Source organism: Postia placenta (assembly GCF_002117355.1).
Source record: "Postia placenta MAD-698-R-SB12 unplaced genomic scaffold POSPLAscaffold_16, whole genome shotgun sequence".
In the NCBI taxonomy this organism is placed as follows: Eukaryota; Fungi; Basidiomycota; class Agaricomycetes; order Polyporales; family Adustoporiaceae; genus Rhodonia; species Rhodonia placenta.
In genome coordinates, this window is record NW_020169847.1 from 160767 (window position 1) to 188750 (window position 27984).

General features: G+C 55.6%; 12 protein-coding genes across 12 annotated transcripts; 7 read left to right on the top strand and 5 right to left on the bottom strand.

The window, feature by feature from the left end:
• Positions 1-453: 453 nt before the first annotated feature.
• Positions 454-2157, top strand: POSPLADRAFT_1185299 (hypothetical protein). Its single transcript, XM_024489139.1, has 5 exons — positions 454-711; positions 762-960; positions 1010-1195; positions 1247-1590; positions 1657-2157. The coding sequence occupies exons 1-5, from the start codon at positions 693-695 to the stop codon at positions 1857-1859; spliced, it is 951 nt and encodes a 316-aa protein (XP_024334680.1). The 5' UTR covers positions 454-692; the 3' UTR covers positions 1860-2157.
• A 301-nt stretch (positions 2158-2458) lies between these two features.
• Positions 2459-3613, top strand: POSPLADRAFT_1060960 (hypothetical protein; the record flags this gene model as incomplete). Its single annotated transcript, XM_024481324.1, has 3 exons — positions 2459-2554; positions 3271-3354; positions 3419-3613. 3 exons carry the CDS (start codon positions 2459-2461, stop codon positions 3611-3613), a joined length of 375 nt encoding a protein of 124 aa, XP_024334681.1.
• A 2080-nt stretch (positions 3614-5693) lies between these two features.
• Positions 5694-8552, top strand: POSPLADRAFT_1067626 (hypothetical protein). The gene is made up of 10 exons (XM_024482208.1): positions 5694-6033; positions 6087-6203; positions 6491-6556; positions 6755-6860; positions 6939-7087; positions 7165-7388; positions 7535-7828; positions 7903-7989; positions 8044-8163; positions 8225-8552. The coding sequence occupies exons 1-10, from the start codon at positions 5782-5784 to the stop codon at positions 8391-8393; spliced, it is 1584 nt and encodes a 527-aa protein (XP_024334682.1). The 5' UTR covers positions 5694-5781; the 3' UTR covers positions 8394-8552.
• Positions 8553-8999: 447 nt separating this feature from the next.
• On the bottom strand, positions 9000-11695 carry POSPLADRAFT_1173864 (hypothetical protein). Its single transcript, XM_024488257.1, has 14 exons — positions 11641-11695; positions 11342-11593; positions 11186-11289; positions 10917-11132; positions 10720-10860; positions 10427-10628; positions 10279-10368; positions 10180-10228; positions 9993-10130; positions 9796-9942; positions 9492-9735; positions 9342-9432; positions 9252-9283; positions 9000-9197 (listed from the first exon to the last, which is right to left on the bottom strand). The coding sequence occupies exons 1-14, from the start codon at positions 11681-11683 to the stop codon at positions 9117-9119; spliced, it is 1830 nt and encodes a 609-aa protein (XP_024334683.1). The 5' UTR covers positions 11684-11695; the 3' UTR covers positions 9000-9116.
• Positions 11696-11955: 260 nt separating this feature from the next.
• Positions 11956-12929, bottom strand: POSPLADRAFT_1155572 (hypothetical protein; the record flags this gene model as incomplete). Its single annotated transcript, XM_024486957.1, has 2 exons — positions 11956-12211; positions 12280-12929. 2 exons carry the CDS (start codon positions 12927-12929, stop codon positions 11956-11958), a joined length of 906 nt encoding a protein of 301 aa, XP_024334684.1.
• Positions 12930-13426: 497 nt separating this feature from the next.
• On the top strand, positions 13427-14095 carry POSPLADRAFT_1060964 (hypothetical protein; the record flags this gene model as incomplete). Its single annotated transcript, XM_024481325.1, has 4 exons — positions 13427-13479; positions 13539-13591; positions 13645-13758; positions 13809-14095. 4 exons carry the CDS (start codon positions 13427-13429, stop codon positions 14093-14095), a joined length of 507 nt encoding a protein of 168 aa, XP_024334685.1.
• A 158-nt stretch (positions 14096-14253) lies between these two features.
• On the bottom strand, positions 14254-19253 carry POSPLADRAFT_1155119 (hypothetical protein; the record flags this gene model as incomplete). Its single annotated transcript, XM_024486914.1, has 10 exons — positions 14254-14312; positions 14375-15500; positions 15551-15716; positions 15777-16492; positions 16546-17016; positions 17070-17207; positions 17252-17325; positions 17504-18570; positions 18630-18706; positions 18759-19253. The coding sequence occupies 10 exons, from the start codon at positions 19251-19253 to the stop codon at positions 14254-14256; spliced, it is 4389 nt and encodes a 1462-aa protein (XP_024334686.1).
• Positions 19128-21849, top strand: POSPLADRAFT_1049646 (hypothetical protein; the record flags this gene model as incomplete). The annotated part of the gene is made up of 8 exons (XM_024479810.1): positions 19128-19352; positions 19584-19726; positions 19789-20102; positions 20165-20242; positions 20306-20386; positions 20924-21575; positions 21629-21686; positions 21775-21849. The coding sequence occupies 8 exons, from the start codon at positions 19128-19130 to the stop codon at positions 21847-21849; spliced, it is 1626 nt and encodes a 541-aa protein (XP_024334687.1).
• Positions 21850-22092: 243 nt separating this feature from the next.
• POSPLADRAFT_1154750 (hypothetical protein) lies at positions 22093-22606 on the bottom strand (the record flags this gene model as incomplete). The annotated part of the gene is made up of 3 exons (XM_024486880.1): positions 22093-22142; positions 22203-22449; positions 22502-22606. 3 exons carry the CDS (start codon positions 22604-22606, stop codon positions 22093-22095), a joined length of 402 nt encoding a protein of 133 aa, XP_024334688.1.
• Positions 22607-22756: 150 nt separating this feature from the next.
• POSPLADRAFT_1041457 (hypothetical protein) lies at positions 22757-24079 on the top strand. The gene is made up of 7 exons (XM_024477914.1): positions 22757-22857; positions 22902-22904; positions 22978-23031; positions 23083-23376; positions 23440-23482; positions 23545-23653; positions 23707-24079. Exons 1-7 carry the CDS (start codon positions 22814-22816, stop codon positions 23766-23768), a joined length of 609 nt encoding a protein of 202 aa, XP_024334689.1. The 5' UTR covers positions 22757-22813; the 3' UTR covers positions 23769-24079.
• Positions 23990-26443, bottom strand: POSPLADRAFT_1155059 (hypothetical protein; the record flags this gene model as incomplete). The annotated part of the gene is made up of 2 exons (XM_024486909.1): positions 23990-25492; positions 25631-26443. The coding sequence occupies 2 exons, from the start codon at positions 26441-26443 to the stop codon at positions 23990-23992; spliced, it is 2316 nt and encodes a 771-aa protein (XP_024334690.1).
• Positions 26444-26762: 319 nt separating this feature from the next.
• Positions 26763-27961, top strand: POSPLADRAFT_1173873 (hypothetical protein). The gene is made up of 5 exons (XM_024488258.1): positions 26763-26893; positions 26954-27016; positions 27262-27318; positions 27370-27409; positions 27471-27961. Exons 1-5 carry the CDS (start codon positions 26820-26822, stop codon positions 27813-27815), a joined length of 579 nt encoding a protein of 192 aa, XP_024334691.1. The 5' UTR covers positions 26763-26819; the 3' UTR covers positions 27816-27961.
• Positions 27962-27984: the final 23 nt, after the last annotated feature.

Genomic DNA, 27984 nt, shown 5'->3' on the forward strand with positions numbered 1-27984 from the left:
GGTGCCGAACTTCTACCGCTTGATCGGATAACGAGATCATTGGGTAACCCTCAAACTGCTCGAAGTTTGAAGGCTGTGACAGTGCAAAGACATCGCGAAAGACATCTGAGCTGCGCGACAGCACAGACTTATGAACACGAAAGGCTCTTGTCTGCACGACGAGGACAATATTGCCATCTGAGAGCCAGAAATCTTCATCCCGAACGACTGAACCACCGATGGATGACTTAGGAGCTTCGACCCTGACGGAATCAACGCTCATAAGTTTAGATATCGTCCGAAGAGTAAGAGAAATAGGAAGGGTTATTCCAAATAATCAATGGCGCTGCACGGCGCGCGTTGACGCGGTCATGTGATCTGTTGCACCCGGCCAAAGCCGAATTGGACGTTGTCCATTGTTCTCGGTGGGAGAGCCTTTTGTCCTTTGCCATACCTGTCACAATGCCGCCACCACAACGACCGCAGTACAATACGCTTGTATGCACCCGGCGCCAGCCAAGGATACTTATTTTGCGCCAATTTCCCCACCGTCGCCACTCACACTCGCCACATTCCTTACAGTCTTCCGGTTTCAAGCGTCAGCAGAGCTCTTGGTCTCTGCTCAAGTAGCCCTCATTCTTTCTGCGCCGGCACGCCCCTTTTGCTATTGATATTCTCCTAACTGTCACGCCTATCCAATCCTATCTTCCACAATGCCATCTACTAGAGGATGTACGTCAAATCCTTCTGAGGAGGTGTTGTGCGCTAAATAATCTTTGTAGACATCTTCATCGGCCTCAACGTGGCTCGCGCGCTGAGCATCATTGCTTTGCTGCTTCTTTTTGCAAGCAGTATCGTCACTCTCGTCCAAGACATCAAGGCCGTGAACGCGTTCATTGCCGCGGGCAAGACAGACTACGTTGCTTCAGGGACCAACAACTCTACAACGACCATTGATTGTACCGAAATGGAATATGTTCCGTACGTCCCCTATGCTCACTTGTCTGGCTAACTTCTGATTTGGCAACAGTAATAGCACCGTTCCGAACCAGCCCGCCGGTGCATTCTGGGCTGTGCTCAACCGACTGCTCATCATCTTCCAAGTCATTGTCCTTATCCTCTCCGAAATCGAGTGGCCCTCCGCGTTCTTCAGCCGCTACTTCCCTGTTCTTGGAAACGATTTCGGGCTCGGTGCTCTGGGAGTCATCCAATGCCTGTGAGTGGCACCACAACTCTGATACATCCGCTTCCACCTAACAATGTGCAGACTCGGCGCAGCCGTACTCTCACACCACGTCGACGAGTTCTCGCTCGTCTCCGCGTTCTTCCTCTTCTCCATCGGCTGCCTCAACATCCTCCTCGGCCTCATCTTCCGCGAGAAGGCGAAGGTCCGCCGCGCGATCGCGTCATGGCGCGAGACGGACGAGGTGCTCCCGCGTACCTCTCTCACTTCAGGCCCGCGTCCCTTCCTTACCGCTGTCCGCACGGGCGGCTCTGGAACCTCTGCGTGGGACGAGAAGGGCGCGGAGGCGACGCGCAGCGGGACGCTCCTCAGCCAGAAGAGTGGCATGGGATTCGGGCGGCAGGGCGAGAAGGCGGCCCTCGCACGTGGTGCGTATATCCCTCCCTTGTGTGAGGCGTCGCTGAATAATCTCGCTGACCTACCTATGTTTGCAGGCCACACGCTGACCCGCCCGCAGGAGGCGCTTCCCTCGTACGCGCCGCGCCCAACCGCAGTGAGCCCCGCACCCACGTACATCTCGCGTTCTGTGCGGTACGCCAAGACTGCGGACGACGAAGCGGAGCCCGCGAGTGGCCCGCGCCCAGTGTCGGTCGTCAGCTACGCGGACGAGGATGAAGACGGAGCGCGCGCAGTCTGAGACTGCACGTGGCGACCGCGTCTCAACCCTAAGAATCCCTATTTATCCCTCATGATACGCCATGCAACGAACGCGAAATACAAAGGCACGGTATACTAGACCAGTATAATGGCCCTCCTGGAGAGCGCACTTGTTAATCAAGCCGCCGGGCGGGCGCTCAGTCTTGGTCGTTGACGTTGAACGTCGAACATTGGTGGACTGGGTATCGCGATGGATCCTGTACATATACTGCGTCGACTCTGTAGCCCCTAGCTTTATTTTGTATGATTATTTTGACATTATTTTGGACATTAGCCTCACTCGTGTTCATCGTGGCGTGCTGAAACTGGTCTAAGCTATCCGATTCTCCGATAGAAGACCCGCCCTCTCCCTCTAATAGCAACGCACATATCACCACTCTCTACTGAGTCTACTCTGTCGACCCCTATCCCGTCGCCGCCCTCTATTATTCGTCCGGGCTGGGCGACTCGCGACTCAGACTCACAGCCTCCTCGGCACGCGAAGAAGTGTATCTGAATTCTTGGGACAAGCATTGCTCCTCGCTGTTGTGTTCCTAGCTGGCGTCAGATGGTGTCGCGAGCGTGTCAGCTCGAATTTCGATGGCTGGCGAGCATCTGTCCTTACTACTCGTCCTGTGGGGTGAGCGCGACCAGGCCGCAGACGTCCCGCTGCTCCCAATCCCATCTCGAGCCTACGTAAGTACGGTTAGACGTGCTGGGTCGGAGGGAGTTACGTTCGCTGGCTCCCCCCTCTCCCCCCGTCTTAGCCTACCTCGTCGTCGGACAACCGACGCGGGCTCAGCTGTATGAGGACTCGTCCCACCCAGCGCCATCCGCGCTGGGCACCAGGCCCGCCCGAAACCTGTAGTGCATGGACAACGTGCGACTTACACTTCAGCACTTTGAGTGCGGGTTTGTAAGAGGGCGTCGAAACTACGGTCAGTGTCTTCTTTCATACGATCGAGAGGCATTTGAGCACGACTTGCAGATAAGTTGCTTGTATGTGTCGTCTGGTTGAGGACTCGTGGTAAGTGTCGCGCAAGAGGCCGCCTTGATAGCTTGCAGGCGGTATGCCTTCCCAGTTCCGGATGACCAGGACTGGGGGTCGAGGCGGGCGGTACTTGGCAGCCACTGGCTCAGGAAATGACAGAACCTCTCACGCGCTCTTAACTGGAATCCTCGTTCATTGGTTTCAACTATCCTGCGCTGTGTTTCGGATAATCGAGAAAAGCTACTGCATGGTCTGGATGATGACTTGAAGGAGGATCGAACTGGACAGACCACACTCGCAAGTGGCGCTGGAATGTGGCCAACTCGGCCTCTCTAAAGAGCAGGGGCGGCAGCTAGAAGGCCGGGAACGACAAGAGCGACAGGAGCCAACATCTCTTGACGCGCTTGATTGGCACTTGCAGATCGAGATCGTTCTGATCGAGTTTATGGTCGTCAAATTCAACATCTTCAGCGTTTGCGTTACATCAACACGCCTGCCATCCGACGTGAGTCTCAATTGCACTGAACGCCCATCATGTCCCCACCATACTCCTAACCCCCTTCTTCAAGGCGTCTGTGTCGAATGGGAGTTTGCGTGGCAGTCTTCGCAATGGGTGCCGCTCCGGCCTGCTCGGAGACGTGTGCCCGGAGCTCGCTGTGCCGATCCGCAAGGTGTGGATGATTGCGCAGCGCCCGTTCCTGTGCGACGAGATGGATAGGGGTGCGCAGCCGCCGCCGCTCGTCAAGGCGTACGCACGCGCGTGATGCGTAGTCGTGTGTGCAGCCTTGTGCGGGAGAGTGCGGATGCAAGGTGGAGCGTGCCATATTCGTCGTGTGTATGTGCCTGCCCTTCTGCCGCTAGTGGGTACGAGAACGCTAGTCATACCTTGGCATGTCGTTCGGAATTGTCAGATCGCCTTGGTTTCTCCGAGAATTTCGGACTTGCCTGATTATAGTCTACATGTACGGTTGGCGGGTGGGCGCAGGTCAAGATATGGTAACTAAATATGGGTTCCTGCCTCGTGTGGTACCCCGTGATAGATCTCAGCGTGACAGAGCCTCAGACAGACCATTACGTAATCTAAACAAGGGCTGAATTCTGCTCGACGGCATCGGCGGCATGGGAGATGGGGCGCTTATGTAACCATAACTGAGTGATAGATGCTTGGAGACCTATGCTATATTCTCAAGGTATGAGCAGTATTCGCGCCATATGATACAAATAAATGAGTTACTCGCTTCTCAGGAATAATATGCAAGCACTGAGATCTGAAGGCTTGAGGTGCGACAGCGCAAAGTGTACTATGCCAATGTCCGATTACGTAAGGTCCTGCTTCGAGTCTGTAAATATACACATCTTTCAACTCCATATATATCTCCCTCTAGCCTTGTACGTTCTCCTTCTAAAGTACAATTTGAGTAAATATAGCCAGTCAAATACCATAGTAATTGTGCATCATGATGTGCTTGAGAATATTAGTAAAGTTGCACATATACAGGCTGGCACATTAAGTTGTGTACGACACGCCAAGTAAACGCAACCCAATTATTTCTTGATACCATATGCTCAGCCATCTTATCATGATAACGGTCTTAGGTACATACTCCATTTTGGTATTCCAATGGATGATTTGCTTGCCAAAGGTATCTTGTGTAAGCATGATATAAGCGCGGATATCACACACAGTATCGATAATGGGAAAATATATAGACCATTACCATCACTAGACGTTACAACGTAGTCACTCTGAGGACCCCGGCAAGACCCGATCAGTGGCTGAGGCACGAAGTTAGACCTGCGCCCACCCGCCAACCGTATACATGTGCATTCGGCTGAACCATGCAGTCCCTTGCGCATTGGCATCATAGTACTGACGAATGAGAACACATCCTTGTCTGTGAGTCGCCGCCGGTGACCCGAATGGCAGAGCAGCACGTCTACCATAAGTCGCAGGATGGGGCAGAAGTTGCTGCTTCAAGTCCTTGACCAGAGCTACGGATGAGTAAGTACTACCGTGTTAGCGCAACACGATTCCGACTTTTTAGGAGCGCCGCTGAGAGCTTACGAAGTGTTGGCAGCAAATGAGTATTCGATGGGCAGGCGGTTTGGCAGCGGGGAGCTCCGGACCGAGACGCTGCCGTGAGCGTCAGCTCGCGTCGAGTCGGCCGGCAGGATCTGCTCACAGCAATGCGTAGTCTTCTCGTCATGATGGAAACCACAGGTTGAACAGATAAGGTTCTAAGTTCTCTTATCCTTGTTGTTTATTGCTTGCAAAAAGCCGGGCTGGTAACGGAGATTACAACGATAACAAGGACGCCGCCGCCAGGTGAGGATGCAAGTGATCATTGCCCATGGTACCATCTGATCCATGTCATTGTCAGACCGGCTGAACTCGATGTGTGCGTAATCGGACTTGAGGTGGGACCGAGCGGACCCTGGAAACAACAGCCTGATTTGGTAAATTATGACTGCGACGATATTTTGCCGACTTGCGCCCAATGTTCTCCGGTAGGTCTATCAATGTTTAACTGATATACAAAACGATCCCATTTTTGTTTTGCTTCCCGCATCAGACGTCCTCGTTTTTTACGGATGAATCGTGTCGTGCATTACACTCTAGTTGCAATGGGCAATCGTGATGACTTTCATGGAGAGGCTCAAGCCTCGGCTTCTCCGGGAGATCCATTCTCCGCCTTCCTCATTGCTCAGCGATGTGCTTCGCCGCAGGACGCGTCCGTCACGCGGCACGTTCAGTGCGAATTCCGAACATCACGGAATCTGAATATAGCAGCTGTGTAGGTCTCGCGCGGGGCGCGACATATAAACGACCGTACGCGCTATCAGCCCCGCACTAGCCTCATTGACCTTATTTCTTAACCTTACCCTTCATCTTGATCACCCGTCCACTAAGCTCAACCTCTAGCGTATCGCGATGTCCGCGTTTGTTAGTCCGCTCGTCCTGTGGTCGCTCGGCGCTGCCGCTGCCGCCTACGCGCTGTGGAAGGTGCTCTACTTCTTTGTGATTGAGCGTTTCACGTCGCCTCTGCGCGACCTGCCCAGCCCGCCGAACCCCAGTTGGCTGTACGGCAACCTGCAGGAGATCTCCGAGGCCGAGAACAGCGTCAAGCAGGAGGCATGGGTGCAAGAGTACGGAACGACCCTCAAATACAAGGGATGGTTCAGTGTGCGCAGGAACTTGTCCTACTCAACATACAATGACGCTGACATTCATCGCAGCGCGACAGGGTGTACACAATCGACATGCGCGCAATGAACCACATCCTCACTCATTCGTACGACTTTCCGAAGCCTCCCTTGGCCCGTTGGTCTCTGTCCCAAATTCTAGGAGCGGGTGTGCTTATCTCGCTTTCCCCGAGTGTTGCATGGTTTGCTAACGATGCCCCTCCTGCAGGTTTGCTGGTGGTCGAAGGTGATCATCGATCTGAAACGGCCATCATGACATCCGCTGATGTGCTGTTCTTTGCACGGCATAGGCGAACAGCACCGCCAACAGGTCGGTCGATCGTTTGTGTACAGATGGAGCATGCTGACCTTCCGATCCCGCACATCAAGCGTCGGATCTTGGTATGTCCGCAGCGTTAGTCCTGGATATGTCTACGCTGGCTCACAGTCCCGCACAGAACCCTGCGTTCGGTCCCGCCCAAATCCGCGGGTTGACCGAGGTGTTTGTAGAGAAGGCTTATGAGGTGTGTATTTGTTCTGCAGGGCTATCGTCTACCGCGAGAATATTTGTGCTCTGGGATGCTTCCGATACATGAGCGCAAAGCCTCACTGCGGTGACGCGCGTTCGCATGCTTTGCTTTCAGTTGGATTATCGGAGACGTTCCCTGTGCCCCTCTTCCTTCTGGTTTGCTGACACTTCTCGCGTTCCACCCCGCGCACAGCTGCGCACTATGTGGAACGCCGAGCTCGAGAAGCACGGCGCACCCGCGCGCATCGACGTGCACGCAGGGCTGAGCCGCGCGACGCTCGACGTCATCGGCCTCGCAGGTGCGTCCTCCGCGTCTGCCCCCCCCACCCCCCCCCCCCCCACACCGCGGCCGTGCTGACGCGCCGCGCCCGCGCCAGGCTTCAACTACGAGCTCGGGTCGCTGAGCGTCGACGGGAGCACGAACGAGCTCAACAGCGCGTTCGCGGTGATGTTCCAGGCACTCTCCGGCTCGCAGATCAGCTTCATCCGCATGCTCAAGGCGTACGTCCCGCTCCTGCGCGTCATTGTGCGTGTCCCCCGGCCCTCTCCCCTCTTGCAGCCGCGCTGAGCTGACGCCCGTGTCTCTGCCTCCCTGCCCCACAGCCCGACAGAGTGTCGCGCCGCACGGCGGCGGCGCAGAAGGTGACGCGCCGCATCGGCCTGCAGCTCATCGCGGAGAAGAAGGCGGAGATCGCCAAGGCGGCGCAGCACGGCGAGAAGGACGCGCTGCGCAGCCGCGACCTGCTCACGCTGCTGATGCGCGCGAACATGAGCACGGACATCCCGGAGAACCAGCGGCTGTCGGACGAGGACGTGTTGGCGCGTGAGTGCCCCGTTGGCCGTGTGCGCAGTGTGTTTGTGCTGACAGCCGCGCCCGTGCCCGTGCCCGTGCAGAGGTCCCCACGTGAGTGCATGTTTCCTGTTACCTGCTGCCTGTTGCCTGCGGCTGGACGCGATCGCTGAGATCGTGCAGGTTCTTGGTCGCCGGACACGAGACGACGAGCAACGCGACGGCGTGGTGCCTGTATGCGCTGGCGGGCGCGCCGGACGTGCAGGCCCGTCTGCGCGAGGAGCTGTTGGCGTGGCCCACAGACAACCCGACGATGGACGAGCTGAATGAGCTGCCGTACCTGGATATGGTCGTGCGCGAGACGATGCGCCTGCACGCGCCCGTCGCGGCGACCATCCGCGTGGCGGCGAAGGACGAGGTCGTGCCGCTCGGCAAGCCGTACACGGACAGACACGGGCAGGTGCACGACAGCGTGACGTGAGTTGGATCCGTTCGCCCGTCGGTGTGCGAGCCTGGTGGCGGATGCTGATGCTGATGCTGGCGGGCGGTAGGATCCCGAAGGGCAGCCCGGTGCTGATCCCGATCCTGGCGATGAACCGCTCGAAGGAGCTGTGGGGCGAAGACTCGTTCGAGTTCAAGTGAGTCCTGCGTTCGCGCTGTGTGGTCCGGCGTTGACGGTGTCCGTGCTGCAGGCCGGAGCGGTGGGAGGCGATCCCGGAGCCTGTGGAACACATGCCGGGCGTATGGAGCCACATGATGAGCTTCCTGGGCGGGCCGCGCGCGTGCATCGGCTACCGCTTCTCTCTCGTCGAGTGAGTCTTCCTGCGTGTCGTGGCGTCTCGCGTTTCGCGTGTGCTGATGGAGGGGCGACAGGATGAAGGCGCTGGTCTTTGTGCTCGTGCGCGCGTTCGAGTTCGAGTACGCGGTGCCGACGAGCGAGATCACGAAGAAGCAGGCGATTGTGCAGCGGCCGTTCGTGAAGAGCGAGATGGAGAAGGGCAGTCAGCTGCCGCTGATCGTGAAGCCGTACGTGCGTGCATAAGCGAACTTTCACAATAAATTATAGGCCAAGCCGCCATGGGTGCGTGTTTTTTCATAACATGGTGACCTTGTTTTTCTGGAACAAGATCACTGTATGTGCTCTGTAACACACGGATTCTACTCTGTACGCATAATGAAATATGGTATCGTCGCGATCCAACACGAGTCTCCTCCACTCATAATTTAAAGCCAAAGCCGCGAGCTATTGCGGGGACCCGTCACATACAGGATAGAACCCAAAGCTCTGTTTGATGATCATGTCCTCTTTCTCGCCAATCATCAAAATTGTAGGGGTAAGATCAATGTCCTATAATATGCATTCCGAACGGTGAATACTTAGTGCGGAGACTTTCGCAGCGATCGATATGTTTGCGCTCCTCCATCAGATCGGGATCGAATTGCTGTGATGCCGAGAATTAGCCGTTCTTGATGGCTAACTCGATGGCATCCTTTGACACCGTACATATCAAGGCGGGGGTCAACGAGATCGCCCTTCTTGTGTAGTCCCATCGTACAAGGACCAAGCCGGAAATAATCATATATGTATGCGTCCCACTTACCCAGTGCCCACAGACGGTCTCTTATATCGAGCTCGGACGCACTCTGTGGGATCTGAAAGGGAACTCCCCAATCACTTTATATGATGCATAACGGAGCTCAACAGCTTGTAAAACGGCCAAAACTGATTCACAGAAATAGGGAAACCACTGTTGATGAACTTGCGTCAAACCGTGCATATGTTGAGCTCTTCTGCTATGAGATTGGCCGCTTTTTCGCCGATCAAGACTGCAGTTGAGTAAGTATTCTGACGATGGACATTCAGACCAACGAGCGGATCCAATGTCCTTGCATAACTTACCGCAGATACGTTTGCGGGCGCGATGGATAAGTCTGAAGAGGGAACTCCATATCAGGTTCCTCGCTGCAATTGAGGGTCACGCGTCCATACCAGCCACCTTCAATCCTTGCACACCGTAGACGTTTAACCGAGAGTCTACAACGCCTGCTCCCTCTCGTGCCTTCATGGCGCAGGTGCCAAGCTGTGCACCACGCATGATCAGTACGCCACACATGCATGCATATGCTGCGGTATACCAACCGAGTGCCAGGTGGTGCCAGCATTCTCCCGCACGAATTTGTCTATTGCCAAATCATCCTGGGGAGTGTAGACAATAGGTGGGTCGCCGATCGCCGCAGGAGCCCTCTGGAGCCTACATGCCGCAGTACTTTCCTCCGAGAATGCAGGATGCGCAGGAGCATATTCGCCCTCGTAAAGCGGCATGCGGCGTATAATCTCACGCCCATGCTTGTATCCCCACCTCAGTAATGCGAGGTCCTCTGGGCTGTGAAAATAGCTGCTCTGCAACGCTATGACGAGTTCAATCGCACGGGGAAACACGTACCAGCTGAGGAATTTGGGGTCGAAGTCAGGCGGGGCGTCGACGTCGGTGGATGTGATGTGCACATAGCCTATGGAAGCCGGATAATCGAGGAAATAGTCTGCACAACAATATTTCCTCGCCGGGACAGTAGAAGGATCACCGACGTACCTATGATTTATCAGCGAGGTAAACTTGGTTCGAGTATCCGGAATGCCCACTGTGCCAATATTCCGAGCCACATGACAGGCTTGTCAGGAGCGTTCGCATAGTACTCGGACCACAGCTGCCGAAATTCTGGTCCTATGATCGCAAGCTCCCGCTCCGAGGGCCGTAATTTCACACCGGCGTCGATACCACTGACATCGTGGGTGAGTTTTCGCCAGCAGAAAGCGGATGCTACCTCACTTGTGTGCCATGAGACCGGAGCCGTCCTTGAGCCACTGGGCAGACCACTCTGAGCTCTGGTCAGACTGTGCGCAGCTATCGGCCTAGCCATGATCTCACTGTTGAGCTCAGACTCCTCGCTCCGAACGATCCCATCCAAAGTCTCGGCTTCATCAGCCACATGGTAGGGGGTGAATAGCACGATATGGTCTGTATTCAAGCGGTCAGCCTATCATTCAGAGAATGGCATTTAATGTTAGCTCATTACCTTGATAATTCTCGCCTACACCGGGAAGGTCGACAAGAGACTCGATCCCAAGCTCCCGGAGCAGCTTCGCGTTGCCTATCCCCGAGCGCTCCAGGATGGCAGGGGAGCCGAACGCTCCAGCAGACAACACAACCATCCGCCGAGCACGCGCGGTGTGCACCATCTGCGTTGTGTTTGGGTTGAGCTGTTTGTTGGGTACAAACTCGACGCCGACGGCTCGGGAGTTTCTTTCGACTATGAGTTAGCGAAGCCTCAGGCATTGCAAAGGTCCTTGATTCTCACTCGATAAATACTCGCTTCACATTCCACCCAGTCATGATAGTCAAGTTCCTCAGACCGCGGTCATATATGTAATGGTGCGGAACGTCAGAACGCCTTCCGGTCTCGGCGTCGATCCACCTAATATCGCACATCGGCATAGTCACCCAGTAAAGCTAGGTGGGCTACCTACTTCTCCCATCTCTGCCGGGCCGATATACCTTCAGTGAACATTCAGACCGTTGACACTGCAGAAGGCACTCACGCCATACGCATTGCAAGTATGCAGGTCGTTCGGGTCGTCCGTCACGGTCCGCTCCTTGTCGTACTGGGTTGCGACTTGAAGCCACTGTTGGCCCACGTTGGTAAAGTGACCCCCGTATGAGACCTTCAGGGGACCCGAATACCCGTGTGTCTCCTTGCCAATCTGCGGCTGATATGTCTCTGCCTGGAGCGCGTTCTGATGCCTGACCGTCCGCAAAAATGCAGGATACTACTTACCTTGCGCAGGAGCGGTAACAGATCCTCCGACCCCCAGCCCGGGTTGCCATAGACGTTCGCCCAGTCGTCGTAGTCGGAGGCCGCGGCCCGGGCGTACATGGCGACTGTGCAAGTGGTGTCTAGCATCCCGCAGCGAGGGACAGTCGGCCCACTTACAGTTGACGCTCGATCCGCCGCCGAGGCAATGTCCAGACGGAACAATTTGAGCGCGACCGCCAACGTCCGTGCTTTCTTTCCCGACATGCCGTTTTACGGTCTGGCTACCGGGAAGGAGGTGAGTCAGATAGCGGGCGGGCTGGACGTGTGCAAGATCTTCATGTGTTGGCGGACCAGCTTCGAGGATGAGGATGCTGAGGGAGGGGTCTGCTGCGGCCAGTCTCCCAACGACTACGCAGCCTGTCGTTCCACCTGCAGGAACGGTAGGTAGGTTCTCTGGGCGAGAGCACAGGACTCACCGCCAGCTACGATGATGTCGAATTCGAGCTCTGCCCCAGCCATTGTCGGAAGACGTGGGTAATAGGTATCGTCGATGGCCAAAGGCAGCAGACATCTTATGTATGAAAGATAGCGAAAATCGAGTGATTCTGCTCGTATCGTTATCAAGCAGATAGAGAACGACAGCTTCGCAAGCACAAACGACTAAAGCTTTGAAGACAAGTCCCATGAACGATAGACGTCACCTGAGATCGTCACACGCACTCTTCGCGAAGCCACTGCAGTTCAAGGAGAGCAAGCGCCCCGTCACACCGTAGATAACGGTTGTACAAGTGTCAGGTTTCAATCAGGAAGTCAGCTACGACATCGAGATACCTCTCCTTCTCCTCGAAGCAGGGCAGATGTGAGCTGCGCGCGAATTGCACCCATTTGACACGTGCGACCTGGCGAAAGAAGGGAAGTAGGCCAATGTCCTGGGCGGTATCGTCGCGTGCGTTGATGAGAAGGGTGGGTGCGGTGATATTATGCACGATGTCCACAATGGACCAGGTGCGGAGAGTACCTTCGACGTTGAACTCGGATGGGCCTATCCTGTGAAGTGTAAGACGAGCGCTCAGTCCCTTGATCCATTGTTATCAATGGACTTCGCAAAGACGTACATTATGCTGTACACTGTGGGATCCTCGTCCGTCGCCGCAAATGACCTAACGAGCTCGGCGGGCCATGGTACGACTTTGCAAATATGCTTGTGGTTGTATGCTGACATTGCATCCTGAAACTCCTTAGTATCCCTCTTGCCCTCCCTTTCCCCTTTCTCGATCACGGCCCTAACATCATCTGGCATTCTCTCCAACAGCTTCTGTGTACCAGTTTGCCACAATTCCATAGATGCGCCGCCATTCGCGATGACAACATGCTTCATCCCGGGCGGGTGCCTGGCAGCAGCGTAATGTCCGGCCAACATAGCACCCCAAGAGTTTCCCAGTAGGTCAAAGTTGTCACTTATTCCAAGCGCAGAGAGGAGGTTGTCGAGCTCATCCATGAAGAGCTCGACGGTCCAGAACTCATTTGGCTTGTTGGGTAAGTGAGTCGAATCACCTATGCCTATCTGGTCGTAGAAGACGACGGGAATGCCGTGGAGGGACGCGAGGTCTGCATGAGGGAGCATATAGTGGTGCGACATGCCTGGCCCTCCATGGAGTATCACCAGAGGCGGTCTGCTGGACTGTAAGTGTCCGACGACCTTGAACCATGTCTTGTAGGTCTCGCTACCGTAGGGGAAGTCGACAGTGCCTATCGTCTCTGACATGATCGCCTCCTAAGCTTGAGAAAGTAGAGACGAGAGGAAGACGGAAACAGAACTGCCGCATAGCTTATCTATGTCCACATGAATCTGCAGACCAGAGTACCTGTGGGAAGTTCGCAAGCACTTTGCCTTGGCAAGTGCATCAGGTTCCTCGGCTCGATGTCTTTCGCCATTCACGGTACCCGGTCATGAAGTGTGGTAGGAACGCACGCATTGTGGAATCGGGTGGTAGTATTTAGGTGTTACTCCAGACGCGCTGAAGACGCGGTCATGTTCTCCCATTTGAACCCGCGAATTCGGATCTGCTCTCCTTTCTAGGCTGCTGTATCATGGTAGCATCATGGCGCCGGGCAACATCACGCTTCTTCCTCTCAATTCCGAATTGACTGGAGCAGCTCTTGCAAAACATGCGCTCTATATCCGATGGCTGTTCAGTCTCTCATCCCCGGTTTTTCGACTGCTGAACACGATCCATCCGCACGTTGTGCGTCGTTACGAGTATGAGTTTGAAAGAAGGACAGTGCGAAGAACTTAAAGCTGCCCGGTTCTACCAGTGCGTCATGTCATCCATCGATGAGGAATTCGGCGCATTGACAGCTTGCTTGGGGACAGTGGCCACCGCTCTGATGCATTCTACATCCAGAGCAATGATGAGCCTGAGTTGCGTGAGTGTACCGAGCATTCATTCACACAGTAGTCTTGATGACACTCGACTCAGTTGAGCTGCGCGCGCGACAGCGGACATTCGACGGCGCATATGCTAGGGGCGCACTCGCCGACCTGGGCTACTCCTTAACCATCCTGCGCCTCTTCGACAGGCGCTTCGCACAAAGTGAGTATCCGTCCCCTCTCTGTCCGCACCGCCCTGAACACTCAACCCAGTCGGCATCGTGTACGCCATCCTGTCCGCGCTCCTCTACGTCATTTCCTATTGGCGGCACCGTCAATCGCGCCACGACTTCGCCGACCACCACAAGGGGCGTACGTGGGAACGCTCCATACCGACCGTTGGGCAGTCCGGCAAGCGCGTGTTTGGTCGCCCGTTCATTACTGCAGGCTGGGTTGTTGTGTCTGTGACTACCGTTGTCGGACTTGCCGAGATTGCCTTGCTAGTCATGATTTTCAAAATGGACTTATCGGTGCTAGCTGCTGAGCAAGGTATCATGTGAATGTATTCCTGTATGTAGGTTCAACTTGAGGTATATGGCATGATTGCTATGGCTCGAGTCACGACTTATGAATTAGCCATGGACACACTCTACAGCGCAAATTTTAATGGCCTATATCGTATTGTGTATGACCGCTAACTCCTTCATTTTCAGTGTAGTCACCGCTGCCTGCACTTGGCCAGGGGTTCATTGAGGTCTCTCCGCCACTGCTGATGAACTGTAACATGTCAAAAGGTGTCATAGGGAGTAGGGGTTCTACGCCATGCATATCAAGCGCACTGGCGGTGGAGGAAGACCAAGCGAAAGGATTGCACGATGCGTCAGGAGTCTGCAATAATGCCATAAATGCAAGGAAATCAGGGCATGGGAGAGGCAAGGAAGCGTCGTTGGAAATGGGCTGGGCAGTATCGGCTGAGACAGTCGCGGCCGCGGCAGCGTCGGACCCAAGATCAAATGCTTGCGTGCTTGTGCTAGGCTCTGGGCAAGACGAGGGCGAAAAGAAGTCATAAAGCGGACAGGCACGCACGTTCGACTCAATGGGTTGAGTGCTGAACGGGGACATCTCTGCTACTGCAAAGCCAGACGGGGAGAGCGACATGGGGTGCTGTAAGCGGTCGCCAGATGGCGGAGGGGCCGAAGGGGATGATGTGCTCGACTGCGGCGGAGGGGCAGGTGGCTGTCGAGCATTGTCGTTCGTCTCGTGCGGGTCCCCTGCGCGCGCGCCCACCGCGCGCCAGAGCGCCTCGAGTACGCTGACCGCCCGCCGCGCGGTCTCGCCCAGCCCGTCGAACGTGTTCTGCTTGTCTGCAGAAGCAGCGCATGCGCGGAGGATGCGCAGCGCGCGCCTGAGCTGCGCGAGGCACGATTCCTCGAGCGGGTGTGGCGGCGTCTGGGCCCGGGCGCCGACGAGCGAGACCGCGCCGTCGAAGAGGAAGTACGCGCGGTGGAAAAGATGCAACGGCTGCGGAATCATCTCCGATGGACCGGTGGTGTTGGACGGGATGAGCGCGGCAAGGTAGGCGGCAGTGAGCGGTGAGGCAACGAGAACACGGACGAGCTCGAGCGCAAGCGTGATGCACGCCTCACGGCAGGGGTTAGGCGAGCGCTGTGCTTTGCCTGCAGTGGCGGCTGGCGACGGGGGCGGTTGCATGAGATATATGCGGTGCATGTTCATGAGACCACCGAGGTAATACGCCGCGAGCATCTCACGTTGATGCTGGAGAGCGAGTTCTGTGGCACTGAAGGGTGGATGTAGCGATGATCGGGATGGTGGAGGGGAGGCAGTAGAAGAAAGGTAAGTATCAGACCGCCATTGAAGCTGCGACGGGAGATCTGTGAGCCATACTTGGAAAGTGCGGTCAACGTCGAGAACATCAACGAGTGAAGGTGGACGGATGCCTAGACACTGCGTATATTGGTTAGGATATTGTTGAAATAGAGATGTTTGTTACTCACCCTGTCGGCACCATCGCCAATGACCTCGCAAAGCCTTATGAAGGCCTTCAAAAAAGGTGCATGTGGATTTGGCGAGCCATCACCATGCGTAAGGCCAGGCAACACCGTCACGTCAAAAGAGTCCTTCGGGGCCATCGTCGGTCGGCCGAGGATAAAAGAATAGATCCTGGTTATGAATATGATGCGGTGTTAGCACTTACGCCAATGAACGTTACGGGACACTTACCGATCACGCATCCAAAGCAGCCACCACCCTAGCGTGCGCATCTCCGCCTCTTCCTTGCTCATATGGTCCCACTTGCGCCAGCACGGGTCTCGGTGCAGACCCATAGCCTGCGCGACGCGCATTCCGTATCCGACGACCTTCCACGCCTCACTCATGCGGCCGCGGTCCGCGAGGTACGCGGAGAGCAGTGCAGCGGCGATGCAACTGTGTGTCGCGCCCTGGACATACTTCTCAGACATACAGTAGACGGGGACCGCGAGGAGGATGTCTTCGCCCAGGCGCTTCGCGGTGAGGGCCTGGGTGAAATACGCCGCGTGGTCGATAGTGTCCGTGCCCGTGACCCCTGCCGCAGGCGCAGGAGCGAGTGCAAGTATGGCGAAGAGCAGGGCTATCCAGTGCGGGTTGATAATCTCGTTGCACGCTGTGCATATGCCGGGAAAGCGGCAGGTTGTGCCCGGGCACCGCCTATCGAGGTAGGAGAACATGGTGTTGCAGCTGCGGCGCACCCAGCCCTCAGGCAAGCCAAACTCCCAGTTGCGTGCGGCGAAGAACGTATCGAGGAGCGAGTAGATGATGGCACGCGGGGGCATGTTTGCAACCAATGCACGCATGGGTACTGCCATGGGATGCATATCGGGCTGTGAAGAACCCGATGAGGCGGCGTACACAGAAGCGGAGCGGGAAAATGGGAAACGCCACGTCTCGGGGTCGCCCATCTGCAAGGCGTGAGTTAGTGAAACCAAGAGTGCGGAAAGGCAATCGTATATACCTTGTGCAGGGCACAGAGTATGGTGCCTCCTCCAACGTATTCGTCGCGAGGTGCAAGGGATAGTTGTGCTAAAGCAACAGCGGCGGCTTGCACCTTGAAGTCATACAGAGCATGTGGACCTCCAATAGTCGTGTCAGGTGAGGGTGCCGCCATGGCATTCTGCCTTGCTGATTGCCTCTCTAAGGACTCTGGATCATTAGACGACTGTGTCAATGAATTTCCGCTGCCGCTACTGCTCTCACGGCTGCTAGCTTGCCCCGTGGGGAGAGCAACGTTCTGGCCAAGAAGCATCTGCTCCAAGACCGCGATGCGAGAAGAAAGCGCCTGGATCTTCTCCGCGTCAGGCACAGACTGGGTGGCATCCACTGGCGGTCGCTGAGGAATCGGTCGGACCACAATAGGTTCCCAACGGCACAGGTGCGCAACTCCGCGAGAGATACAGAGCCCGCAAGGGATCTGCCTGTCGCATTTCTGGGGTCTCGTCAGGGACGTACGTGATGGTACTATACAACTCAATGACGCACCTGTCTGCGCTTTGTGCATTCAACGCAACTCAGTCGCTGTCGCTTGCGAGTCTGCTTAGCTTTTCCGGCTTCGCTTGTCGACATCGTATGTGATGGTAAGTGCGGATAGCACTTTGGGGAGTCGTTGCGCAGAGATAGCTGTGCAGCCACCGCTAAGTGCTAACTCCTATGTAAGTGCTAACTCCTGCGTGATATCGCCGGTGGAGATCAGATCGGGGCGCCAATTCCAGCGTTACCGTCCAGTCAAAAAGCAAACCTACATACAAATGTGTTCACTTCATCATGGGTTTGAACTGTAATCTATTAAAACATCCAAACGCATACATGAGAAATGACATACTGGATGTTTGTACGCCTATGTGATCTCGACAGTCAGACTGAGCCGCCGGCGTCAACACCCACAGCCTCTCGTAATTTTACGGCATCAAGCGCACGATCCCACCGGCCCCAAGGCTCTTCTCCGCGCACGAACCTCGCTCGGCTCAGCCGGTATACCAGTCTCTCAACGCGTGCTAATGCCAGCACCGCCCAAATAACTGTAATATTGAGCAGATTCCGGACTGCATGCGAGGGAGGCGGATCGAGTGGATGCGTAGCTGGCACGGTGTAGCCAGGAAGTTCCATAAGCTCGCGGGGAATAGCGTTCGCTCTCATGCGCTGAGCGACAGTCAGAACGGGAGCGGTATCGTGTGAGTTGTCTCCGCCATGCGCTCCGAAGACCGCGGCAAATAGAGACAGAGAGCTGGGGACAAAGAACCGTTCTGTGTGGTACCCCAAGAGTAACGTGTGGGCGGCAGACGGTGCGAGCAAGAGCGTCACAAAGAGCTGAGGCGAGAGATACCAGATTGTGAGGGCCGCACTTCTGTCACGCTCGGTGGCTTCTCCTCTTGATGTCTTCCCAATGGGCGAGAACACTTGAGGTGCAAACAAGGGATTTGCTGACACTAGAGTGACGCTGATCCCGACTTCGTCTACTCTTTGCCGGAGGAACGCTTCCACACGCGATCTAGCGTACTTGTCCAGCATGGCTTCCGCCTGCCAGCCTACACCTCCGCTGGGTGGCAACAGAGGCCCTATGTCAGGGCCCGCGATCGCACCCCAGCCTGGCACCGCCGGGTGCGGTTCCGGGCGTACATACACGTCAAGCATTTTCTTGTAGTGCAGAACCCACGCATGATACAGGATCCTCGCCATGGACAGTAGCAGGACAAACGGCCGCTTTGCTAGAGCAGTGAGCAGGTTTCGAGTCATTAGAGGAGAAGCGCTGCGGGCACGGAGGACTGCTGTCAGCTTCAATGCACCTGGAACGTCTTCGATTGGACCCGGCGTGTGGAGATGAATGCGGACTACTGGCAGAGACATGTCATGTAATCTTTCTGGGTCTGTCTGGCTGTTGCGGGGAGGATGGGAAGGCGGAGTAACTGCCACAGTATAGAATCCTGAACGATCATTGAAGGGCGAAACGTGAAATCGTCTCGGAAAGGTCCATTGATGGGAGAATCTGGAAAGTTACACGGCACCGTTGTTGTCGCACAATCTGCATATAGCGGCGAAACTTACCCTGTAGCGGGAGATGCATCTTCTGCACGGCCAATCTCTAGAGTATATGCGTGTCGTTCGCCGAAGGTGTTGTGAACCTACGATGACAATGCATCAGAGGGCGACATCCAACATATTGGGGTTCATCACCTCCAGCACCACCAACCACAGGTTATCGTTACCGTCATAGCAAAAATAGACCGTGAGCGGATTAATTCCCTCGAAGCCCAGGTAGCTCGGCATTGACATCATCCACGCGTCGCGAAAGCGCAGGGGATCGTGCCCCCTCTGCGCGAGCACGCCTAGGAGTTTCTCCCGAATGCTGCATGCGGGTCCACCTGCATCTGTCAAGTATGCGGAAGGACGCAGGCCTGTGAGCCGGAAGAAGAGCCCGTCGTAGCCAAAGACCCAGCCGCGCCAGAGGTCGAGCTCATGCGACTCCAGACTGTTCAGAGACAAGAGGAAAGACAGGGTCGAGTAGGAAAACGCATGAGAAGAAGGTTCTGGGAGCAATCTGGCATGAGTGACTTGGCTCTCGAGGATGTATGCTGTCTGTTTGAGGCTTTCTTCGCGAGGCTCACGACAAGTCCGGGAGACGAGGAGGCCTGTAGCAACGGCGATGCCCAAGACGAGCGTCGTGGACATGGTCAGCTGGTATATGCGAGCGTGCTACCAGCACCAGGCCGAGTAGGGAATGGGGGCGTCGTCATGGGTGCGCATGCTGTCACCCGCCACCTGCATTTGGTAGTTGTATTCTCAACTTCGAACGTTGAGAAGAATACAGTGCTCGATGACCGCAGAGCTGGATCAAACCTTGCAAGCAGATGGAATGAATGAAGCAGTAGATTTCAGTAGAAGGCGGGCTGAATTCGTCTGTCTGGTCTTTGAGTCTGAGGGCGACAGTGGGGGGCGCGTGACACCGACGCATCGTGTCCCGTGACAGGTTGCGTCGTGCCCCGTGACAAGACGCGCTAGGATAGTGTCACAACGTCCGTGACACCGCGGTCAACGACCTCAGTCGAATGTCGTCCACACCCCATGGCGGAAGCGGCTACAGTAGAGGCCAGCCGCGCAAAGCGCATAGAACGCCTGAAATCGCGCTATAGAGATAGGGGAGGGTGCGTCGCTCTGTTGTATCTCCTGCGAGCCACAGCGCTGAACCTGGCTCTGCGCGCACTAGTATATTCGTGCCTGCAACCCACAATCCCTTGCTAGACATTCTTCTCTCACGAGGCGTGGATGGAGAGTCTCCGTCGAAAGCAAGGCGAAGGGCAAGTCGGAGATCCTTCGTCGCCATTCGCGAGTCTCCCACTCCTGGTCATCGCACCGGCCCCGACGTTGATGAGGACGTGGTCGGTGACGTGCCCGCACGATCAGCCAAGCCGAAGGGCAAGGGAAGGAAATCTGCCGGTACCATCGCCCAGGCGAGGAGAAAGTCGACCGCGAAAGAACGGAAGGAATCCGTCGCAGTGCCCGAGGCAGAGCCCAGTGCAGGTGCGGCTCTGTTGTTCCCCCACGGGGTAATTTCAGCTTAACCGGAATTCTGTCTTTTGCAGGTCCTTCACACACGTCCCCGCTCGAACCAGATACCAAGCAGCAGGAGGTAGCAGAAGATGCCCGACTTAAGAATGGAGGTGAGTAGTAGAGCTTGCTATGATTATTGCTCGAACACGATCTAACTTTGGTACTATGTCAAGCTGTATCTGCTAAGCCCTCAACACGACGCCCTGCTGTAAAGGGTACGAGGGCAAAGAAGCAAGCACCCCCGTCCAATGAAAGTAAGTGTCACACTTTGTCTCATTCCTACTGCGCATCAACGGGATTATGTGCAACAGAACCGCCCCCGAAGAAACGAGCAGTGAAGAAACAATCGCGAGTCGCAGATGAGGTTGTCGCTGACGCGTCAGATGAGGAGCCACCCAAGCGTACTACGGTGTCGAAGACTACTGCACAGAGGAAGGCTCGCCCAGCCAAGAAGCCTCCAGAGCCCGAAAGCGGAGATGACAGCGACGACGTCCCACTAGTGACTAAAAGCAAGGCCCGTAACAAGATCGTGAAGGCAGCGGACCCTCCACCCGTCTCCACCTCTGTGAATGGTAGCCGGAAGGGTAAAAAGGTTGTTTCAAACTCGCGTAAAGGCGACGATGACGGTGAAAGCAAAGCCGTTGCGAAGAAAGCAAGTTCGTCCGCTCCTCCAAAGCCTCGCCAGACGACGAAGCGCAAGCTGCCTATCGCGCCCCCATCGGAAGAGAATTATGAGCCCGATGACCCTCCTCCCGCGACATCTAAAAGACGCAACCTGCCGGTTCTGTCAGAGACAGATGACGAACCAGAGCAACGGAAACCATCCTCCGCCCCACCGAAGAAACGCAAACTGCCTGTCATTCCCGAAGAAAACGAGGAGTCGGAGCGCGAGGGATCACATCCTGTCAAGACCAAGAAACGAAGACCGTCGACTTCTGGGTCAGCAATCATGCCCAACAGCGGCCGTACAGGCAGACCTGCGCAGGATGACGATCCCGAACCGCGTGAAAATGCATCGGGTGGTTCTGCGAGTGGTTCCGCTAACCGGGAGAAAGGAGGCCGTGTCATCACAACGGATGCGGAGACGCTGTCCACAAACAAGGTCGTCAAGCAGGCAAATACCAGGAGGTCGAAGCCAAAACCGAGAGCTCCCTCGCCTCACGAGGATGATGCTTCAAGCTCCGATGTGCCACTCTGCACAATACGCCAACTAGCAGAAGCGAAGACACATAAGCCAAGTCGCACACAGGCTGATCCTGAACCGCGGAAGCGGACGAAGATGAAGCAGAACGAAGTCCCTGAAGGCGTGTTGGCGGATGTTGCAGTACAGCCACCAGGTAGCCGCAAGAGGAAGACAGCCGAAGGAGAAGATGCCTCTCGTGCCAAGAAGCCCAAGAAGGACACTGGGAAACCCAAACCAGAAGATGCCTACAAGTCCAAAGTGTAGGTTCCATTTAGACAACTAGCTAAAACTGAGCTGATGCTGGGTCGCACAGGCGTCCAGCAGATAAAGAGAATGATGTCGCATCGTCTAACAAATTGTCAAAGGGCACTGTACGTAAGTATAAGCCGCAGCCAAAGGTCAGTTGGATTTTTGTGTAGAAGCTACTGCTGCTCACCAGAGGGCACAAAATTCCTACAGCCTCGCCTGTCCATGTTCCCAACCCCGCCAAACGTTGCAAATGACGATGACGATCCCATCGACTTCCTCTCATAACATGTTCGCTATCCACTGTCTCCCTCTTTGCATTCTTGATTGAAGCGTATATGTGCACGATACTCATGGACACGTTCCCGTCGACTGTTAGTTATGTATCCACGTGTCAAACTCACTTGTCATATGTCATGGAGCCTATCGACCCTCTCATTCAGATCATTTCTGCATCTATCCCGAGTGTGTTATGAAACAGTCCTTCATTGTGGAAGCAACATGTAGAAGGCGATTCAGGTATGTTGGGCTCTACTGTATTGCCCCGGTAGCTGCAGGTAGCACAGCATCCTCGTCCCGACCTGCAGGTCGGTGAGTGCTAAATAGGCCCACGGAGCAGAACCACGTTGATATGTACGCACCCTCGTAGAACTTCTGCAGGAAGGAACGCGGCGGTCTTGATTGAGTCTCCAAGAGAATCCCCATAACATGGTCCGTCTGCTTCCATAGGTTTATCGTCTCCTGGTACTCCTGCCTGCCCTTGAGCAGGAGCACATCGACGACGCGCTGATCTGTGACGTAGCGGTTTTCCTCAAATTTTCTGCGAATGCATTGCCGGAAATACTGCACAGAAACGGGGATTGCATAGAGCGAAACCATCTCCGGTGCCTACAGGGCCGTTAGATCGAGGTCGGCAGCCTTACCATGGACGGGGACGTACGCCGCGATACCAGTCCCGGTAGAGCTGGATTACACGCTGCCGGGCCTGGGCGGGATTGGCAGAAATCTGCGCTGTGCGCGCGAGGCGGGCAGGGATGGTAGTCATCGTCGCGTATGGCTGGTTCGACGTCGGGGTGTAACGGTGCACACCAATGAGGACCTTCCTGATCGGGAAATAGCGCATGTGACTTGCGGTTTGTGGCGCTCTTAAGTCCCAATGGCGGCGCCTTGCGTGCCCGAAGGAGTCAATCCGGAAGATAAGTAAAGAGACGCGTCCTCCATCGATTCACACCACTCTTGCTTTCAAACCATCATGGCCAGAGGCGGTTTCAAGGTCAAGCGTGGAGGAGGACGAAAGTATGTGTTCTGCCACAGGATCACTCAGTGAAAGCACTGATCGGCTTCTGCTCCCAGCTTTAGGTAATTAACAGCGCTCGTCATCCTGGAGCGCGCCATTGATCACGACCATTTCGTTCAAAGCAAAAACCTTACCCTTGATGAGAACGGCACTGCGGTAGCAACTGACAGATGGTAACAGTCTTGGCCGCATGTGTAGCGAGTAGGCTGACTGTGGCTACCTAGGGCTGCTCGAGACAAGCGCGAGATTGACGAGGAGGAATCTGAGGAAGAAGAGTCCGAGGAGTCGTCTGAAGAGGAACCTGATGAGGCGCCCGCCGGCGGTGCCAGCCAGCAGCCCGAGCTCTCGCGTGCAGAGAGAAAGGAACTCAAGAAGAAGAAGGCGCAGGCGAAACAACAGCAGAACGCCGAAGATGAGGAGGAGGAAGATCCGCTCTTTGTAAACCCCAACACTGCTGCAGGCAAGAAGATGAACATTTCCGACCTTTCTGCTCCACGAGAGCTTACTCGTCGTGAGAGGTACGCGGCATGTCTGTGCAGTACTTTTAAACGTGTTTTACATTCAATGTTCGCTCTCCGCAGGGAAGAGAAGGAGAAGAAGGATGCAAAGGAACGCTACTGGAAGGTTTGTCGGCTATGTTGTCCTGTGTCCCTGTGGGCGACCTGATCGCATAACGCAATTGTTAGCTCCACGAGCAAGGACAGACGGAACAGGCCAAGATTGACCTTGCCCGTCTTGCGAAGATTCGTGCTGAGCGCGAAGCTGCACAGGCGAAGCGGAAGGCGGAAGCCGAGGGTGTGTCCTCTCCTCACCTCTTCACGCGCATCTCTCATACTCCCTACCTACAGCCAAGACAGCAGAATTGGAGGCCAAGAAGAAAGAGGCCGCGGCAAAGGGCAGACGTATCTAACGAAGACGAAGACTGCTGTATTCTATCGACGTTGTATCCTGCAGATTCAGCCATTGTTGTATCACAATTGCAATTTGGAAAGCCTCATAATGACCTAGAGCCATATTCGGAGCACCTAGACAAGCTCAGATATATCAGGTCATGTCCGACATGGTGCATCGACAGCACAAGGGTCACAAGGCGCGACCGACTTCGAAAATGTTTTCTAATCCTATACAACCTTACGGACGCCCGTACTGGGGTCTGGATATAGACAGTTCCCTGAAGCGCTTGAGCCGTTGAATATGCATGCCGATATGCTCATCAGTGGGCATGCGCCAGGGGCCTACCCACTCTTGCATCCACTGGATCAGCTTCACGTACTGGCTCCTTCCGCCCTTCCACTGCTCCATGAATGGCGCATCCATGCTGACCTCGGCCCAGTACACCAGCGCAATGGCTAGGGTGTGCTGTGATGCGCGAATGTTCAGGTAGCGCATCCACGCCAGCACAAGAGGGATCTGGGGCACCTGCGATTCGGTCGCGAGGAGGTCGATGTATGCACGGAAAAGCCCATCGCTTGGGATGATTTGGGAGTAGGGAGACATAGCCGGCGACGGCGCTGTCCGCGCGCCCGCATCGTCTGCGTTCGAAGTGGCAACAGGACGCCCCATGACATTGCGGAACAGCTCGGCAATGGGGTAAGAGGCTTGGAAGTCACCGGTTGGGCGCAGGGCTGTGACGGGAGGGGGCTCGACGTGCTGCAGTTCGGGCCAGATGCTCAGGAGGATGCGCCTCGTGTGGCGGAGGGCAACAATTCCAGCGCGCTCTCCTTGCCATAGCCCAGTGCTGCTTTCATGACGGGCCAGCATCTCGTGCATTATATGAAACGCCTGCTGCTCCTGCTCGGCCACGGGGAGCATGTCTGCCGCAGGCCGTTTGAGGAGTCGCCCAAGGCCCAGCTCTGTAAGGGCACCCCTCATCGAAGGCTGAAGCCGAGTGGCCAAGCGAGCCGTCTTGAGTAGCGACGTCAACGTGTGGCGATCGGGAGTGACTCCAAACAGAGGTTGCATGTAGTCCCATAACGCAAAAACCATGTCCAGATGGCGCGTGCGTTTCAGGGCCGTCATGAAGACATTGATCGCCTCCGTGTCGATCAATGTTGGGGAACCTTCATGAGGATCACGTAAGGACTTGACATCTTCAAGGAGAGCAAGAGCTTGATTTGGGTGACCGGACATGGTAAGCGTCTCAACACCGACGCTAATGGTCCACTTCGACCACATCGAGGGACGCTGTCGAACCTCGTCCCAGACAGTAAGTGCGTTAGCGAAATCGTTACGACGGAGGAGACCTTCTATAGCGGATAGCCGAATTGTCATGTCGGAAGACAAGATAGGGCGGTCCACTTGTGCTCGCTGCAGCACGCGAAGGATTTGCAAGGATGAAACATACTTGTCGGAGGCTGCTATGCGCATGAGACTTCTCCATTTGATAACGCTGCGAGTATTGACGCTGTCAGAAAAGAGAACCAGAGCGGGAGTGGTGCGTTCCGAAACCTCTGCCTCTGAATGCACGGGGGCGGCAACTGCATGCTCTTGAGTTGCCACATCGTCTCCATCGCGCGTGTCACCTGCTGCGGACGACCGCTCTGCCTTGGGTGTGACACTGCGGAGATAGGGGCTCCACGTACCGATAGACCCATGCATCAGCCGGGGGCGAGCTTCAGAGTGAACGTAAAGCGCCTCGATGGCTTTGATGTCAGGCGACAAGCTAGCTCGTACCCGTTTGACCAACTGCAAGTGGAGGAGGCGCAAGTGCGGTTGCCATCTCCGTTTCCAATGCACGCCGATCAAGGAGATGAGACGGGTAAGTTGCTGGACGGTCGGCTGATACTTGCACGACTGCATGTGTGAGAATACATACATTGCCAGATTAGGAGTAGCGAATGGACTCTTGAGCAGAGCGTCGTACGTCTTCTCGCCGAGACTGACACCACGCGACTGCATGGCGCGCAGCATTATGATTACCGTTACGCTTGTGGTCTTCGATGATGATACATACGCTAGGAGCTGAAGCCACACTGCGAAGTCGAAATCCTGCACCTGCGCGCGTAAGGACCAGTCGAGGAATCCTTTAACAAGGCGATCGAGGTGAACGAATTGCCTGTATCTGGCCAGCCAGCCCGCTGCCAGGGCCATCAGGAGCGGTCGGAGATGGGGAGGCGCGGCGGAGAAGTGGTAGTACGCTAGCGCCAGCACACCGTGAGCGTCTTCAGGCAGTCTGGCGTGATAGCACATTAGGTAGAGTACCAGCCAAGTTGGTGGTTGAGGTCGCTCCGCCACGGGTGTCTCTCCAGGAAACTTGGTGAGATCTGGCACAGGAAGAATGATGCCCCTCTGCTCCAAACGTCTGGCTGCCCTCCTCCAGGATATCGTATGGGTGACAGGCCTCCACAACGAGACGTCGCGTGTGGACAACCCCACTTTGCGTAAGACGCGATCATGGATGGCCAATGAGCGGATGAGGTTGAATTTCTGTACAATTCCGTATATGGGTTCGTTGTGCTTCTTGCAGCAAAGTTTTGTGAGGCTGTAAACTCGGTGAAGTAGCACACTGTTTGCTAGGTGTGCACGGTCATCAACAGCGTTGATATGTGCCCTTGTCCAGCTGAAGCGGCCAACGTTCCGCCACATGCATCTGAATGCAGTTTAAGTGAACTCTTCAGTAAAGACAGACCGAGCCCACTCACTGGCAGCCCTGTCCACTACCGCGACAAAGTTATTGCGTAACCAACCGCACACAAGGGAAATAGCGGCCTGTATGAATTTTATGAGCATACAAGCCAACTCAATTAGGCAAACTTGTTCCTCACCGGCAGAGCTGTGTCCTGCACCGTCGTGTACAGCCAACACGGCTCGCTGGTGTCAGGTTAAGACGCGTGCCACATGACAAATAAGACAAAACTCGGCCAGTCAACTCCGCCCTCTCGGATGGCCCTCTACTAACGTTCCCCTTTGATCTCGACGACGACGGCCCCATTGACCACGTCGCTGACTTCTAGTAAAAATCATGCCTCGTATCCTGTTTGTGAGTGGGTTTCAACCCACAACGCGTGCGCGAGATCTCGCATACGAGTTTGAGCGGTGGGTTGTTCTCCAAATCTTTTTGTGCCATTATTGAAGAGTCTGACCCTTGTCGTTTAGCTATGGTCCCTTAGTTCGCTGCGACGTCCCGGCGCCTCGCAACCCCCACGCGAACTCAAATCCGTGAGTATCTCCTCTCTGCTATTCACCCCCTTGCTCTAGTCGAGTGGCCTGGAACCCCCGCGACCCACATGCGCCGTCCGAGCCTGCCGAGCTCTATCCGCTGTCGTCGAGTCAACTTACGAATGGGCCTGGTCATGGCCCGCGGAGCGCCGTATACACGAAGCGCAACCCATCTCGATCGTTCGATGTACCGCATTCCGCCCGAAAGCATCCTCGCTCAACGTCCCCTTCGAATCCCCTCGCAGTTATGCCTTTGTCGAATTCCGTAGCCAACGCGATGCTGAAGATGCGTACTATGACATGTATGTACCACGTGGATGGCTTTTGCGTAGGTACTGATGTACTCCCGACAGGCATGGGAGGCATTTTGAGGGTGCGCGTCTGAGCATTCAGGTGAGTGCGGTCTGAACCGTGACGCGGCTATGAGTGGCTGATGTCACCGCGCCTCTTGCAGTGGGCAAAGAATCCCCCCTCGTCGGTCTGGCGTTACGACAGGAGGTCTCCTCCGCCCCGTCGTGACCGTGACCGCTCCCGTAGTCCGCGTCGTCGCAGTGATCGCAATGACCGAGACAAGGAGCGTGAGCGCGACCGAGACCGGGACCGGGACCGTGATGATCGCGACCGGGACGTAGACCGGGACAGGGACAGGGACAGGGACAGGAGGAGAAGGAGTCGCACGCCCGAGAGGCGCAGAAGCCCGACTCCAGAAAAGCGCAGGGATGACCGGGCGAGAACGCCTCCCGTGGATGAGCCTAAAAAGGATGACGACAGGGCAAAGACACCCCCTTATGAGCACTAGAGCCTTTCCAGCTTCGCTCATGGAACTTGTCTCGTCCAGTGTAGTCTCCGCTTAAGTTTTATGATAACCCTCACTGTCTGTTTCCTGCAAAATGGTGTAATTAGTGGACAGTTTCAAAATTGAATGTTTCCGTGTCTCCATTTGTGAATTGAGGCGCGTCTGGAGTGGC

Bases quoted from the DNA above. Each gene is read 5' to 3' on its own strand.
- POSPLADRAFT_1185299 (XM_024489139.1), top strand. The intron at 961-1,009 runs GTACGTCCCCTA...ATTTGGCAACAG, and splicing joins ACCGAAATGGAATATGTTCC to TAATAGCACCGTTCCGAACC. The intron at 1,196-1,246 runs GTGAGTGGCACC...AACAATGTGCAG, and splicing joins CTGGGAGTCATCCAATGCCT to ACTCGGCGCAGCCGTACTCT.
- POSPLADRAFT_1067626 (XM_024482208.1), top strand. From the start codon at position 5,782: ATGTCCGCGTTTGTTAGTCCGCTCGTCCTGTGGTCGCTCGGCGCTGCC. The intron at 6,861-6,938 runs GTGCGTCCTCCG...CGCCCGCGCCAG, and splicing joins CGACGTCATCGGCCTCGCAG to GCTTCAACTACGAGCTCGGG. The intron at 7,990-8,043 runs GTGAGTCCTGCG...TCCGTGCTGCAG, and splicing joins GAAGACTCGTTCGAGTTCAA to GCCGGAGCGGTGGGAGGCGA.
- POSPLADRAFT_1173864 (XM_024488257.1), bottom strand. From the start codon at position 11,683: ATGGCTGGGGCAGAGCTCGAATTCGACATCATCGTAGCTGGCG. The intron at 10,229-10,278 runs GTGAGATCATGG...ACCAGAGCTCAG, and splicing joins CGAGGAGTCTGAGCTCAACA to AGTGGTCTGCCCAGTGGCTC. The intron at 9,943-9,992 runs GTGGGCATTCCG...GATAAATCATAG, and splicing joins TGGCTCGGAATATTGGCACA to GTACGTCGGTGATCCTTCTA.
- POSPLADRAFT_1041457 (XM_024477914.1), top strand. From the start codon at position 22,814: ATGGCCAGAGGCGGTTTCAAGGTCAAGCGTGGAGGAGGACGAAA. The intron at 23,032-23,082 runs GTAACAGTCTTG...GTGGCTACCTAG, and splicing joins GCGGTAGCAACTGACAGATG to GGCTGCTCGAGACAAGCGCG. The intron at 23,483-23,544 runs GTTTGTCGGCTA...CGCAATTGTTAG, and splicing joins CAAAGGAACGCTACTGGAAG to CTCCACGAGCAAGGACAGAC.
- POSPLADRAFT_1173873 (XM_024488258.1), top strand. From the start codon at position 26,820: ATGCCTCGTATCCTGTTTGTGAGTGGGTTTCAACCCACAACGCGTGCG. The intron at 26,894-26,953 runs GTGGGTTGTTCT...CTTGTCGTTTAG, and splicing joins CTCGCATACGAGTTTGAGCG to CTATGGTCCCTTAGTTCGCT. The intron at 27,319-27,369 runs GTATGTACCACG...TACTCCCGACAG, and splicing joins GAAGATGCGTACTATGACAT to GCATGGGAGGCATTTTGAGG.